Source organism: Hoplias malabaricus, chromosome 13, assembly GCF_029633855.1.
Source record: "Hoplias malabaricus isolate fHopMal1 chromosome 13, fHopMal1.hap1, whole genome shotgun sequence".
NCBI lineage: Eukaryota > Metazoa > Chordata > Actinopteri > Characiformes > Erythrinidae > Hoplias > Hoplias malabaricus.
The window spans coordinates 28,151,689-28,166,860 of record NC_089812.1 but is presented as its reverse complement, the minus strand read 5'-3'; the positions used below and the strand labels follow the sequence as shown (position 1 = coordinate 28,166,860).

The 15,172-nt window shown below is 38.3% G+C and overlaps 1 protein-coding gene across 1 annotated transcript in view; it reads left to right on the top strand.

The window, feature by feature from the left end:
* crhr1 (corticotropin releasing hormone receptor 1) overlaps positions 1-15,172 on the top strand; it is a 123,726-nt gene that overhangs the window by 76,164 nt on the left and 32,390 nt on the right. The window contains exon 5 of the mRNA XM_066641933.1: positions 3,192-3,277. Within this exon, the coding sequence (XP_066498030.1) occupies positions 3,192-3,277 (86 nt within the window). The remainder of the gene's footprint in view (positions 1-3,191; positions 3,278-15,172) is intronic.

The following is a 15,172-nucleotide window of genomic DNA, read 5'->3' as shown; positions in this document are numbered from 1 at the left end:
ACGCATTCGCTTGCCCCGTTACACTCCCAAGCACTTCATTGGAGCAGTTTCACACAACAAACATTTAACAGGTTTGACCCTGCCATGCTTCATCATTCTTTCTCGAAAGAGCTGCATTTCAAGATCAAAAACCCTACCCCAAAACTATTTTCAAACCTTTGTCACCTCAGGCTAACAAAGCAAAGGTCAACAGTAGAATGAATTTTAAATGATTTCCTCCACCCTCTCTTCATCCTTTGGGCCATGTCTGCCTTCCTCTGCCCTTGCTGCCCTCTTTTATTACCTCCCCTTTTGCTTAGAATGCAGTGAGGCAGCACTGCGGCAGGCTCTTATGACATGTAAAGAAAGCCAGCTCAGCATCTGCACACCTCTGCAGCTTGCTTTATACAGGAATGACATTGGGGCTACATGGATCACCACGCTGCTCACACCTAATACTGCTCTCTTTCTTAGGCTTTTTTCCACTGCCTAATATCCATAACACTTCAATGCTTCTTGTGACAGCTTGCCATAAGCTTTTTTTTCTCTGTAGGGTGACATCTTGTGTGCACCACAAGCAGTTAACAGCAGTAAACCATAAATGTGCGGGTGTTTACTATGTTGTTTCAAGTGAGGCTACTATTATCCACAATATAAACAGCCTTCCTTGCGTCATTAGAGTTGTTATTAAACTCAGATCTGATCCTGAGGTGGCTGCAGTATTTCTTTGGCAGTTGCTGATAAGGGATGGAGTCAATTAGCAGCACAGTCTTTTGGCACATCATAACTATGGGGTCCTCAGTGCCCTTCTGTAATGTATCTAGATTATCACATACTGTTCAACCCAATTTACTATCCTATATATGTATACAGTGTATGTACTTGTTATTAACTCCCATCAAAATTTACATTCAGCTCCGACACTGCATGGAAAACTTAAGAAGCTTAGATTTGCCAGACCACAATTAGCCATATAGCCATTGTCACAGAGGTGTTTCTGGCATTTCAAAAACAGGAAAGTCCAAAATACATACCCTTGTCATTGGAAGGTCTGGAAAAGCTTTGGTGTTTGTTTATATGTGGTTTTTATTATGTGTTTGTGTTGTACAGAAAATATGGGGGGCAGGTAATAAATACAGAATTGAAAAAAGGAGCACAAAGTTTGTTCATAATATATAACACCAGCATCAGTCTTTTTATTGTTCATTTTATTTAAAAATAAATACTAGATGATCTACCACAAAAGAACAACAAAGACCAAGAACATTTGGTTGACTTGAAGAATTACTATTACTTATTTATTCAATGTAACTTGTTAAAAGTTGTGAAGTTTAATGTGGCTGTGCGCAGCTATAAGGAGTTTTATAAACACACCGTCACCACAAAATATCTCCCCACCACTTCCCTTTACAATGATTTCAGGCAAAGACACACACTCACATGAATTAAGACAAATACAGCAGTACTCCTCTCTCTGTGAGATATAGTATATTTGTAAATATTGCAGAGTTCTGAGCCGTCCTGCTGAGCTTGTGAACTAACAAATGCAAAGCCGAGGTTCTGGCCAATGCGTATGGTGTTGCGCCAAACACAGCCCCAGAAACACACACAAATGGAGCATGTTCCTGTCTTATTTCCTATTATTCAGCCATGGTTCATGCTGAAGAACCTACTGTTCTTTGGTTCCAGGTGGGAACAAATTTTGTGAACCACTTAATGTCGGTGGAAACCGAAGGGTTCCAAATTTAGTTCATGAATGTGAAATAAGGCTTAACTAACCGCAGATGGTGTTGTAGTGCCACCTTAAGTTCTCTTTGTGAAATATGGTTGAGTTTCTACTCGCGCATGGGTGTTTCAATGTTAGGAGTTGGTCAGTAAGCAAAAATGCCTCTTCTAGTATGACCCGGTAGGTGGTGTGGGAAAAAAAAGAAAAAAGAAAGCCAAAGAGAGAAAGACAGATAGAAATAAAAAAAAGAAACAAGTATTCCAGGGAAAATAGAATATACAAGAGAATCAGAACGATAAAGTAGACAAATAAATGACAGAGAGAAAATAAAGTAAACAGGATGAGCGAGAGAGAGAGAGAGAGAGAGAGAGAGAGAGATTATGGGAGAAGTGGCTAGACGAAAGCCAGAATGAAAGGAAGAGGAGGAAAAATATTCAGAGAGAGAAAGCAAAGTACAAAGGAAAAAAGAGGTGGGCAGGGATGGGGAGAAATGGTGAGAAGAGAGTCAAAACTAGAAAAAGTAGAGAAAGGAATGAAAAGGATCCGAGATGGAAATGGAAAAAAGAGCGAGCCCTTTCTCATGCTGTCTTTCCCTGAAATTCTCCTGCCAAAGAAATTACTGGAAATCTGACAAGACACAGGGACGCTGGCGTCATTGGCTCAATTTAATGACAGTGTTGATATTCTCTTTCTCAACTCATGACTCCAACTGTGATCAGCTCATGCTGGCAGTGTCCCTTGACACCAATCGATCCCTGAGCCCTGTGTCATAACCTTACAATGAACAAGTGACTGTGGATATCACTCTTAACTGGATCATTGTTGGAGACTCTGCCGAGGCCAAACCTCTCGGAGGTGTGAGCTGCTGCTTCATACTGACAAACGTTTCACTGCACTTGGCCACCCACACTGGCAAAGTTGCACAAGTCTCCATGGAAACCCATCTCTTCATATCAAAGATTGAACAAAAAGACATCAGAGAAACTTTCTCTGAGATGTAGCCTGATTATTCATTATATCTGTGCTGTAATGCATTTGCATGGCCGTCCTAACTCGGTTCTACTCTATTTTTATTTACGTTCCATGATGTATAGTCCTAGGAGAGCACAGAATATCTTAGTTTCGCATATTTATTGTGGTCTGGGAGGAACGTCTGTTGGAGCAATTCAAAAGTATAAATCTGTTATAAATCTTACTCTGCGGCTGCCTCTGAACTGAACATTACATCAGTAACACGGATCCTTCACCAGCAGATCAAATACAGGCACAAGGTAATGAAGCAGCAAGATGCTGGCTAACACAGGCCATTCTCAACAGCAGCTATAGAAGATCCTATATTAGTCTCTACTGTTTGGATCATGAAAAATAGTTTTTGGCATCAATTCACAGAAACATTCATCATCTATTTGCCCTTTGTCATGCTCAGTTGTGTTGTGATCAGACTAACAATGGCTAACTACCACATTTTTCTCTTGCATATTTCCAGATAATGTCTACAGAGAATGTCTGGCCAATGGGACTTGGGCAAAGAAGGGGAACTACTCCCAGTGTCAGGAAATACTCAATGAAGAGGTATGAAGTTGCATAGATTTACTCATAAATATCTATTAATCATAAGTGCAACTAAGAAAATGTTCTGTAGCTCTGTGGTGCTGTGCACAGCATCAACAATTAGATGTTACCCACTGTCACCAAAATAAAAAGCAAAAGGTAATTTGGTGATTTGGAATTGTATTGTTAAAACACGTTTCTCTTTCTTTGACATCAAAATAAGTGGAAATGAGGGGTAACATTCTTCTAATATGTAGGGTATCATTTTCTTTTTTATTATATATAGATAATAGGCAAACAGTGCCTACTCTAACATGTAAGGGTTAATACGACTGCTAATGGTACGGGGTCCATTAACTGGAGCGGAAGCCTCCCTCCTACAGAACGCAGTAAGAACACTGACCTATGTGAAGTGGTGCTGTAGGTCACTTGGAAAAGTGTTTGAGTGTGACGCAAATGGCCGTGAGTTAAAGCAAAAATGCAATTTATGCAAAGGATGAACTGATATGTGTTAATGTGAAATAGTACACTGTTAACATAAAAGCAACCACTTCAGCACTTTTTTTTCTAGAAAGTTTTTGATCTTTTCATGGGCTCAGAGTGTATTACTTTAAGGCAATATATTAGATGTAAAAATAATTTGTTTTTTTTTTGTGCAATGTTTTTCATTTCATAGTAACTATTGCCTATTATTAAAAATGACAATTACCATGTTGTTCACCACAAAATATCCTTAGAATTAAGTAGTTTGAATATGGCGAGAGAAGATTGTTTTGTCATTACATTCATTATTCGAGTTCTCTCAAGGAAAAGGCGCTATGCATTGATTTGTTCTGTTCTGCACATGTGCATTGATTTTTTCTGTTCTTGAGGACAATACAGTATCCAAAAGTAAGTAGAAGTTTGAGTTTACGTCAGTGGTTCTCAAACTTTTTAAACTAAGTACCACCCATTATAAATCCAAAACCTCCAAGTACAACCTGTGAGACTTGCGACAGAAACATGTGCGCGCCCGGTTCTTCCTCTGTTCCGAGAGCATAAGGAAAATCCTTGCTTTTATTTTTTTTACTTGACATGTGCATGTTTTACACTAAATTATTCCAAAATTATTACGTAAAATTATAGAGCAAATACAAATAACCAGGCCTAAACAGAATGTTTTAAATACAATTATACTTTTATGAGATCATATGAAATAAACCTTTTGAAAAACATTGAAGTTTAATATCAGTTATGTGCTATAATAGGTTATATATAACCTATATGTGAAAACAGAGCAATGCTCAGAGCAGGTCACAGTGGCTCTCTGCACTTGTATCTGCAGGTGAAGGAGGTACAGTGCTGTTAAACAGTGTTTTAGGACTCTAATAATGCTAAGAACTGCAACATTGTTTTCTTCAGCTGAGTGTTTCTTCTATTTTTTCTTCACATGTATAGAATTCTCACTTTCTCTCTATTTTTGCCCCTGGAATTACTCCTTCTGTGCTCCAGAGAATTTCTCAGGCTTGGTCTTTCTCTTGTTTTTTCTCGTCTCCACTTTGTCCTTTTTGTAATAAAGTCCAAATTTGTCTCTAGCCTTTGATTAAGTCCAATAAGCAGCTGAAAGTGGGCTTTCTTTATACGGATTTCTGGGGATCACGCTCTCTCACTGGAAGAGAAGTGGCGGAGCGCTGTCCCACCCTGTTCCCTTACAGATATAATCAACTACGGTGTATGCGTAACACATTGCTTTTTCGTTTTGTTTTTTTAAACACAAACTAATAATGAAAACTGTGAAACATTATGTAATTAACACATGAAAAAAGATTTTCAGTTAGGAATAAATTCCTTAATTAAGTACTACATTTTTCAAGGTTATTTTGCGTACCACCTCTTGCTGCTTCACGTACCACCCACAGGTTGATAAATTAGAGATGGTGATTTCAATGTTAGCGATTGTGAATATATCGTATTAACAGTTTTCTTTTTGTTTGTTTGTTTTTTTTTTTATAACTATAATTTATAGATTGCACAAAAATGCTTTAAAACTAATATACCTAATATTCACAACTCTAGGTAAACTGTATGGATGTAGACATATACATGGACTACAATACTACAGTTCAGTACTTTTATAATTCCATTACTATACATCTGGAAAGTAAATAGACTGGCCAGGCATAGAACAATCACATATAGAGTTTGGCTGCACACCTGCAAGATTGATCAGTTTTCATGTATGGTAACACGAATGACAGATAAATAACATATAGGCTCTTTATCTGCTTTCAAAACAAGTGTTTACCCATTAGGGTTTTGATTTCACATTTTTAGGGCAGTTGGTTGCTGCTTGTGCATCATTTTTTCATTTTTTACCCACAGTATGAATCAAGAAAAATGAGACCACAGTTCAGAGAATACACATGAAAGGGAGCTTCCTCTTCAAACAAGGTTTACGGCAGCAGTGGAAGAGATTGTAAGCTTTATAGCAGAGAATTTAAGACCGTGCCTAAATATGCCTCCAGTTGTCATGGATGATATAGCATATGAGAGAGTATAGCAGCAGGTTACGTAATATTGCTTAAAAACACTGCAGGCCAGAGTCTGCTTCCTCAGTGCTGCCACTCAGTGAGATATGCTTACTTTGCTATGCAGTTACCAGATGGGCCACAGTCAGCTCACAATCACAGGCACCACCTGGAAACCCATCAGTATTAAAGAGTTACACAGGAGTATAATATTTATGTCTATAACATAGACACATCAGTTGAAAGGTGTTTCCCATAGACCCTTAATCTTACACAATCAAAATCATTACAAACACTATATTCTTAAATGTATGTGATAACTCTAGATTGTTCTTTACCAATCAAATACCACACTGCTCAGAAATCACATTATTAACAGGGAAAAGTAGAATTAGTGGCAGAAATTAACCATTAACTCTTAATTCATTAATTTTTTTTTACAAAGGTAAAAATGGCATAAGTTTTTATTTAGTGTTTTTTAATTCTGTTTTTGGCGGCACAGTGGCACAACAGGTAGTGTCCCTGTCACACAGCTCCAGCATCCAAAAACACACAGTAGGTGGATTGGCAACACAAAAGTGTCTATAGGTGTGCGTGTGAGTGAATGTGTGAGTGTGTGTCACCATGAGAAGGAATGGCACCCCCTCTAGAGTGTGTTCCTGGCTTGGTCCCAATGAATCCGGATAGGCTTTAGACCCACTGTGACCCTGAACTAGATAAGGGGTTACAGACAATGAATGAAAGAATGAATGTTGTTTTTGAAGAGAACAGCTAATGTTTGAAAATATAACTGACTCCAGTATATATTCTGACTAATTCAGTAATGGTCAAAAACTCAATGATTTTGCACACATCCTGGTGCTCGTTGGAAAATGGCCATTTATCACTAAAAGAGAGAAAACCAGATTTTAGTATAATAGTAGCCAAGCGTTTTCACATGGCCATGCTCAGAATGGCATGATCAGCAGGCTAAGCTTTCACTATGTATGATATATTTTTCTTACTTTTTGGACAGTTGCCATTCACATTCTGGTTAGCTAAGCACCACTGACAGTGGATGATATTTACAGGCCAAGTTCATTATGTGGCCTTCTGTCAAAGTTTGACCTGAACTGATTGAGTAGATCAAACAAATGTGGTTATTTTTCACCCGTAATGAACTGCTCTTGTCCTGAAGGACAACAGTAAATCACAGTTTGCCAAATTTCCCCTTATGCATGAAGAACCAGATACAGTACATCCGTTGATGTTTAGGTCCTTTCTGAGGTGATATCACATTGTAATTTGTAAGAACACACTGCAGACAAACACTGAGTGGTGAAAGGAGCAATTAGTCATTGTTTTTCTCCAAAATTTATGGAAATTTTTAAAGTGATCATGTATTATTGTTATTTTCCTATAAAGTACAATTCATATGAAAATCAAATTGCTTTATAGTCCCTTAATGAACCAATTTATTCTCCACAGAGCTATGCTGAAATCAGATTAGCACTGAATTTGATACATTAGTTGTCAGTATAATGATTGTTTCATAGTGTCAAGACGAATCAGTGAAATAATCAAAACTGCTCTTTTATATATTTTAAAAAGTGCAACTATAGTTCACAGTGGGTAATATCAGATTACCACAACAGGAAGCATGAATGACAGCCTGATTTGTTTGTATTCTTAATTTTAATCCGTCCATTTAAAAAGAATCAGGAGCATTATGCAGAAAAGAGAAACAGAAGTGAATTCAAATGCTATGCTCTATAGCATCCAAACTGTAGGATGTAAGCTCATTCATAGTAATTCTAGTCTTATACATTATTATCAAACAGAAAACAAATATTCTGCTTTTTCTAGATGTCCTGACAAGCCCCAGCTGTCGTGAGATATAGAGCTTTAGTATTTTCACTGAGGAGACAGTGTGTCTGGTTTCATGCACCTTGTGCAAGGGGGGGAAAGCAGTAAATATTACATTGTCACGACTCAAGTTAATTGATTCACAGGGGCAAGGAGACCGGTTTTCTCTTCTCCAGTTCGAAATGTTTATTCCATAGCTTGTCAAGGTGAAAGTGTCACCTCAAAAATCAAAGCCACTTTGCTGAATATGACTGAAAGGATAAAAATGTCACTGACAAAAAAAAAAAAAAAAAAATAAAAACTTCTCAGGGCCTAGCACCTACATTGTAAAAAGATTTGTCTTAAGAACAGTCCTAGTGACAGTCATCCTGCTCTTCAATGGTCCTACACAGGACCACCACAGAGCAGGTATGATTTGGGTGGTGGATCATTCTCAGTGCTGCAGCGACACTGACGTGGTGGTGTTATGTTAGTGTGTGTTGTTCTAGTGCGAGTGGATCAGATACAGTCATGCAGCTGGGGTTTTTAAAACCCCCAGTGACACTGCTGGAATGAGAATAGTCCATCGACCAAAAACATCCAGCCAACAGCGCCCTGTGTCCACTGTTGACTGACTAGAGGACGTCCTACACAAATTTTGCAGTGACAGATGACCTACAGTCTCTGACTTTACATCTGAAAGGTGGACAAGCAAGGTAGGTGTGTCTAACAGAGTGGACAGTGAGTGGACAGAATGTTTATAAACTCCAGCAGCACTGCTGTGTCTGGTCTACTTGTACTAGTACAGCACATATTAACACACCACCAGCACATCAGTGTCTCTGCAGCATTGAGAATGATCCACCATCCAAATCAAACCTGCTCTGTGGTGGTCCTGTGTGGGACCATTGAAGGACAGGGTGAAAGGTGGGGGGAGGGTGTACAGTGTAAAATATGGACTACTGTCAAATTATAAAATTACAAAGTGCTCCTGTATGGTCACTGGAATTCAGAGAATGGACAGTGAATGTAGAAACAAAGAGGTGGTCATAATGTTATGGTTGTTTGGTTAAGAAGCTATGTAGTCCACTGGTATAATGATCTTGACCAGGGGTACCATGAAGCTGCACTCTTGCTAGCACACAATGAGCCTTAGCCTGCAGACACACACACACACACTGGCCACTGGCCAGACCAACTGGCACAAAGGGGCATGCAAGTCCTCCAACATAGTTCAAAGCTTCCAACACCTCTAGTACATACGCATGCATGCGCACAAACACACACACACACACACCCAGGCAGACGGAATGCTGTCTCTGCCATCTGCTTCCTGCAGGACTGCAGATTTAATAATTAATAAGTTTGCTCACACAGGGGAACATGTGGTTGCACCGCAGTGCTCACAGTTTAGGCAAATGTGGCAACAGACCGAGTAGGATGGGCCCAGGGGAAGATACAGCAAGTTGGGTACATCATTCCAATGTTTTGATGTAATCAGGGTTGTGTATCCCGACTCCAAAGATCTACTAGAGGACTTGCAGCTTGTTATTTTCTATAATTACCAAAGTGTAACTTTGTGTATTTACCTTCACTAGTATTATCAATCGCTCTAACAGATATATAATATTTATTAGTTTAGAACATATAGATTAATGTCTTGGGAGCATACAAATGAGACTAGAATCAACTAGTACTCTTTAATGGCTTAGTTCAACCACTATAATCATATTCTATACACTACTGTGCAGCTCACTTTTTTCTTTGTTTGCATAATAGTATCATTTCAATAGGAAAATAAAATACACTGACTTTATTAAATGAACTAATTACTGTGTATTAAGCTACCTCAAAACACAAAACCACCAAAAAATATTCAACCAATCCTATTTGCTTCTAAATGATACTGGAAGATGTGCTTGGTACATGCTCAGCTTGCTTAGCTTCTCCTTTTGTGCCAGAGGTCATTTGTTGGTGGTTCCTGTGTATATTCCAGAGATTTAGGGACTGTATGAATATGCCACTGAAAGAAACCATTATTTGCTGAACTTAACCACTGCTTAAAGGCTTTCTGCAAAGTACCAGAAGTAGCAAAAGGAACATAGAATAATGGGCCAAACAATTGATCAGAGGACGGTGAATGCTTCTGTATTCCAAGTAATATTGGTGATAATTACAAACTGTTAGTGTACTATCAATATGCAAAATCCCAGTTTATTTCAGCATGACATTTCCACCCCAAAAGCAAAGTATTCTAAAACCATGTCTGCTGTAATACTTTTTTTAGTGTAGGAAAGTTAATTTGGGTTCAGGTTCAGTTTCATTCCCACGTGAAGGCCAACTTATTTTTATTTTTTTTTCCAAAATTAAGTCTTGTAAATAGTATTGTTGCTGAAAGAAATCTTGTGATGTCCTCTGAACGGTCCCATGACTCCCTTAAGGTTCAGTGGAAGTACATCTGAGACTTTAATGCCTGTTGTGCAAGGAAGCAGATAGGTATTCTACCTTCAGGACACAAATAAGGATCGATCAGTTCTTGAGAGGAAGAAGCAAAATGTTGCAACAGTGTTCACACTGAAAGAGGGCTTTGTTACCCTCTTTGTGAAGCTTTCAAGCCCTTGCAAAGAACCCTGTTAGAGTTGCTCCTAAGTCTCACTAGAGCCTCAGACTAAAGCAGAACAGATGTGCTGTCTAAGCACTAGAGCATATACAGATGTCAGGACATTTAATATATGGCTATAGTGAGAACATTTCTATATGAACCAAAGCCAGGGTGTTTGTGAAAGGGGTTTATTAGATGGTAGATCTCACTTGCATGATCATCTCATTCAAATAGTTCTTTTGCTTTTCTTCCTGCTTCAACTCCCATTTTCACAACACGGAATACATGCTTCACGTTTATTTATTCCCTACAGCAGTAAGAAAGACTGAATTACATTTAGCCACCAAACTTCAATCTAACACCCTAATCTTAGTTATTTAACTCTACTAGAAAGGGCATTAATGTAGACCTGGGTATAAACATCTGCAAAGAGTACACTGATGTACAGTGTAGAAGAGGGATTAAGAAGAAAATTATTTTGCATCACTCAATGCTGTCATCAAAATTTTATTTGGTGTAATATCTGTAACTTAGCCCCTGGTGTTTTGTACTTTACGGAGAATGCCTCAAATATAGTACACATCAGCACTATGTATAGTACTATGCCGAAGTCAAGTCAGAAGTTAGGCACCAAAGATAATTATATATATTTAAACTAATGTCTTCTCAGTAAGCATGGCACTTGCATAAAGTTATATATAGTCACAGTAAATACAAAATAATATAAAACAAATAAACAAGATTTCATTATATATATACACATACACACACACACACACTAGTAGGTGAGAGTGAGTTTGAAGAACTATGTTTTGTTCAGATTCTCCTTTGTCAGGATCTCGGGGCAGACTGACGGAAGCAGACACACTTGCTAAAACACAGTGTCTTGTTAAAGGAAAGATAACAAAACAGAGAGACAAACTAGGACAACATGACAGGAACCTTAGATAAAGAAAGACCTAGACAGAGAGACATGGACAGAAAGGGAGAACTGGACAAACAGGGAACTGGACAGAGAGAGCTAAACAGACAGAGCTACAGAGGCTAAACTAGAACACAGAACTAAACAGAGTAATACAAATAGACAAACCAAACAACCTCATAAAGCACATGGAAGAAACAGACAGGGGATGTGAAGCAAATCAAGAAGCAGACAAGAAAATGTAGAATGTCCAACAACAGGGAGTGAGACAAGGGAACTTAAATACACAACACAGACAAGGGACACCTGAAACAGATAACAAGGGGGCAGGATTACAAATGACACTGACGAGGACACTGACGAGGAAGAGGAACTAAGGCGGAACAATGGTGGAGACAGGAACAATAACAAACAGAGCCATGTGCAAGAGCACATGCCCGGAAGAACAGACATGACAGGACAAGGGCCATTCACACACAGAATTCACACTCACTGGAATAATGTTATTTGGGTTTATTCTTATGTTAGGCGCTATTTGTTGTTTGTTTGTTTGTTTGTTTTAGCAAATAAACACTGCTCAGATAAATCACTTTTTAAATCTCATGGTTTCTGGTGCCTAAAACTTTTGCACAGTACAGTATGGACTTCTACAGTGGCCATATTGTCTAAATTAGTCAATGTAAACAGCAATCTCCCCTCTCTGTTGTCTAAATTATTCAACTTTTCAGTTCTCTTGGATTTAGCGAAAGATGTTAATGGCAGGTTTTAGAGTTTCCAGAAAGACTTTTTGGGTTTCTCCAGTTTCAACCATGAAATTCTGTATTTCAATTTTTCAAAACAATCTTAAGGTAAAACCTTGAACAAAGTTTTTTTGTTTGTTTGATTTTAATATTTTTTTTTTGTTTTGTTTCATTTTTATTCCTTCTTTCACCTGTGTATAATCTTTATTTTGTATGTGATCGTTTTTCCCTCCCCAGTCCATACCCCTCCCTGCCTTGTTCAAAGGCAATAAAAAGTTGTTCTTAAAGAACAAGGACAAGTAAAGTCATCATTGCCAAGCAAAATATAGCAGCCATTATAGAGCAGATCCTAAACATGCATGAGTGAGTTCCAAGTAGTTCCATGAGTTTCTACATATCTTTTTAAAAATAAAGAAATAAATTCCAAATCAGATACATTTCAGTAGGTTTTTCCTCCAACCATCACTGGATTCTCTGAATTCTGATGTAATGGATTTGTCACAACACTTATATTGTTATATACATGACAAACAAGCTAAGACATGTGGAAACACTGAAAAGACATTACAGGAATGTATGTCTTTCCTTAAACTTCAAACCCTATATGTGTCTAACTACTCAAACTGTAGACCACTACTGCTGAAGCAACTTACCCTAAGCTACTTACTGATTTGTTTTGTTATAGCTCAAAGCAGGGTACGTTTGCATGCAGCACAAGAAATCTTTGGGGACCTAAATCACCTTGTAGTTACAGAATCAATCAACGTTCAAAAGAAAAGTGTTGGTTAATTGGTCTATAAATATGCCATATGATTAATATTATTATATATAATTTGGATGTGGTTATTTGAGTGTCATCATAAACTACTGTTGGTCTGATCTTTGACTGAAGAAGCCTCTTCACAGGATCTTATCTTCAACCATTTTTACTACACCCGTTATTTCTTAGGTCATCTAGGTGCTAAGTTATTTTGCTAATCCCATGAGCTCTTCAAACATAAAAAAGCACTCTGATATATCGTAAAATTGGCGCTCCCTCAAGGAAGGGCTCTGCACAAAGCAGTGACACTGGAGCTGCCATAGTCTGCTCATTCCCTAAAGTGTGTGCAAGTGGTATAGTGCTAATGCAACATTGGACTTAGTGTGACCCCTGCCAATACTGACAGACGATGTTATCCTGAGAGGCTTCTAAAGATGCTAGGACAGTAGCTAAAAGAAAGGAAGACATGTCCCCCACCAAAAAGGCCCCAAGAGACCTAGCATTGTGAAAAACAAATTGGCACTAAAATGCTGAAGTGTTATATCTAGTCTTTGAACATCTGGCAGCCCTGAATTAAGGGTGCATAGTACGTACGTATAAGAACACATAAAAAGATAAAGTATTGCTTACTATATTTTGCAGATACTGAGCCAGCAGCTGTACTGAGAGTGATAGCAAAACATTGTTATTTTCAAGCCCTGCTAAAAGTTTCTATTATATTCTATTACTACAAACAATACAAACTCTTAAAACTTTGAATAAAACCCTTAATTAGTGGTCTGTACTAGGACCTGCCAGAAAGACCAAGCGGTGATAAGCCAGTTTAAATAATAGTTTTTAAATATGTAACAGAAATGAAGAAATGTCTGAAACACTTATTCCACAAGGAGCATTGGATATTTCTGTAAATGGCAACGAGATTCACATATTTTCGAAATTATGAATCCTAAAATTATACCTCCAAACAAAAATACATTAAGAAAAATAAGTAACAATTTACTTTCCAAATGAGGTTCCTTTAAAATGATGTTTTAACCAATGGCTTGATTTCCCTATTTCACATCTGTCTATCAGTCGAAAACAATTGAGGAGGCTTAACCCATGATAATGTTACAATATATAAGCTAGTGGTGAGGAAATGAAAGAAGATGGAGTAGGGAGACTTCAGCCTCCAGTATGTCAGTCATTACTGCATAGATTACAAGGAGCTGTCTTTGAAAAACCCTCCTATGTGGATTTAGCTGTGCGTCTGCGTTGAAAACAGTGGAATCAGTGCAAGAATGTGTGTACCCACACAGCCACCAAATTTAATGGTGAGATGACAGGCTCAAAGGCACTGACAATCTGCCTTTGCAGCAGCAGATGGAAGAGGCTTAGACTCAGACCCTCTGAAGTCTGCTGGATGCCTGTGTGGTTGGTCCCAGGAAGCTCAGAGAGGGTGAAGATAAGTCTACAGTATTCATCTCTCTCTCAGCCTGCCATATTTTAGACTGATAATGACCGCCAGTGCTTACTGTCATAGATATTCATGCAAAACACTATTGTATGAACCAAAAAAATAAAGGTGACATAGTAAACAAATTTGCATTTTCACAGTCTGTTCACTTGCAATTTACTTTCCACTGTGTACCATCTTGAAAACTGTTAAATGTGAAGGGTTTTTAAAAAAAACTGAGTAAAAAAAGATATTAAGTTGTGCTGAAGGATCCTTCCTAGCAGACAGCAAGCATGCAAGTCTGCCACAGGTTTAATCCTACCCTCAGGCTACACGATTAGAGGAGATATTCATAGTTTAAGGGCTGATGATTGACTGAAGTCTTCTAGTATTTTTCTAGTTAAATTGTCTTAATCATAAATGAAGGTTTGACATTCATTTTGGCAACTGAAATACTCTTCATTTACAGAAACAGTCAAGCTATAAACAAGAATAAAAGCTTTAGTTGTAGTGCAAAGAGCCATTTCAAATATGTCAATCGTTTGAAAGTTTTTTTATATAGATTATTTGACTGTAGAAGTTAGACAGTAGTTTTTAACTTAGCTGACTGATGTGGCTTCAGATGACCCTTCATTAACTTGTGTGTAGACATATCATGGGGTAAATGACCAGTGGGGGGGTCAGCTCAGAGCTACTTTGTAAGAGTCATAGGAAGCCAGTGACAGATTTGTGTAGCAGGAGTGCACAGCCTGGAGGCACAGGGAGGGGTTCCTGGCCCCTGCGAATGCACAACACATGATACCTCCAACACACGTCCACGCTCACATTCATTACGTGATCAGCATATGGTTCCTAAATCCCAAGCAATGTCAGGTGACAGGCATCAAGTCAATTCGTTTCCCTTTCAACACACAGGAAAGGCAGAAATGTCCACCCACAAAAGCATTCAAGTGCTTCAAAACATCATGACTCACAGGCCATTTTGCCTACAATCAAACTGCCTGAAACATTAGCTGGGGCCCAGCTTGAGAGTCTTCTACATCTGCTTCAGTTTCAACCTAAAGTAAATATTTAAAGGAACATTAGGTAAGATTTGATATTTTTTGCTCCTGGGTTCCCTCTAGAG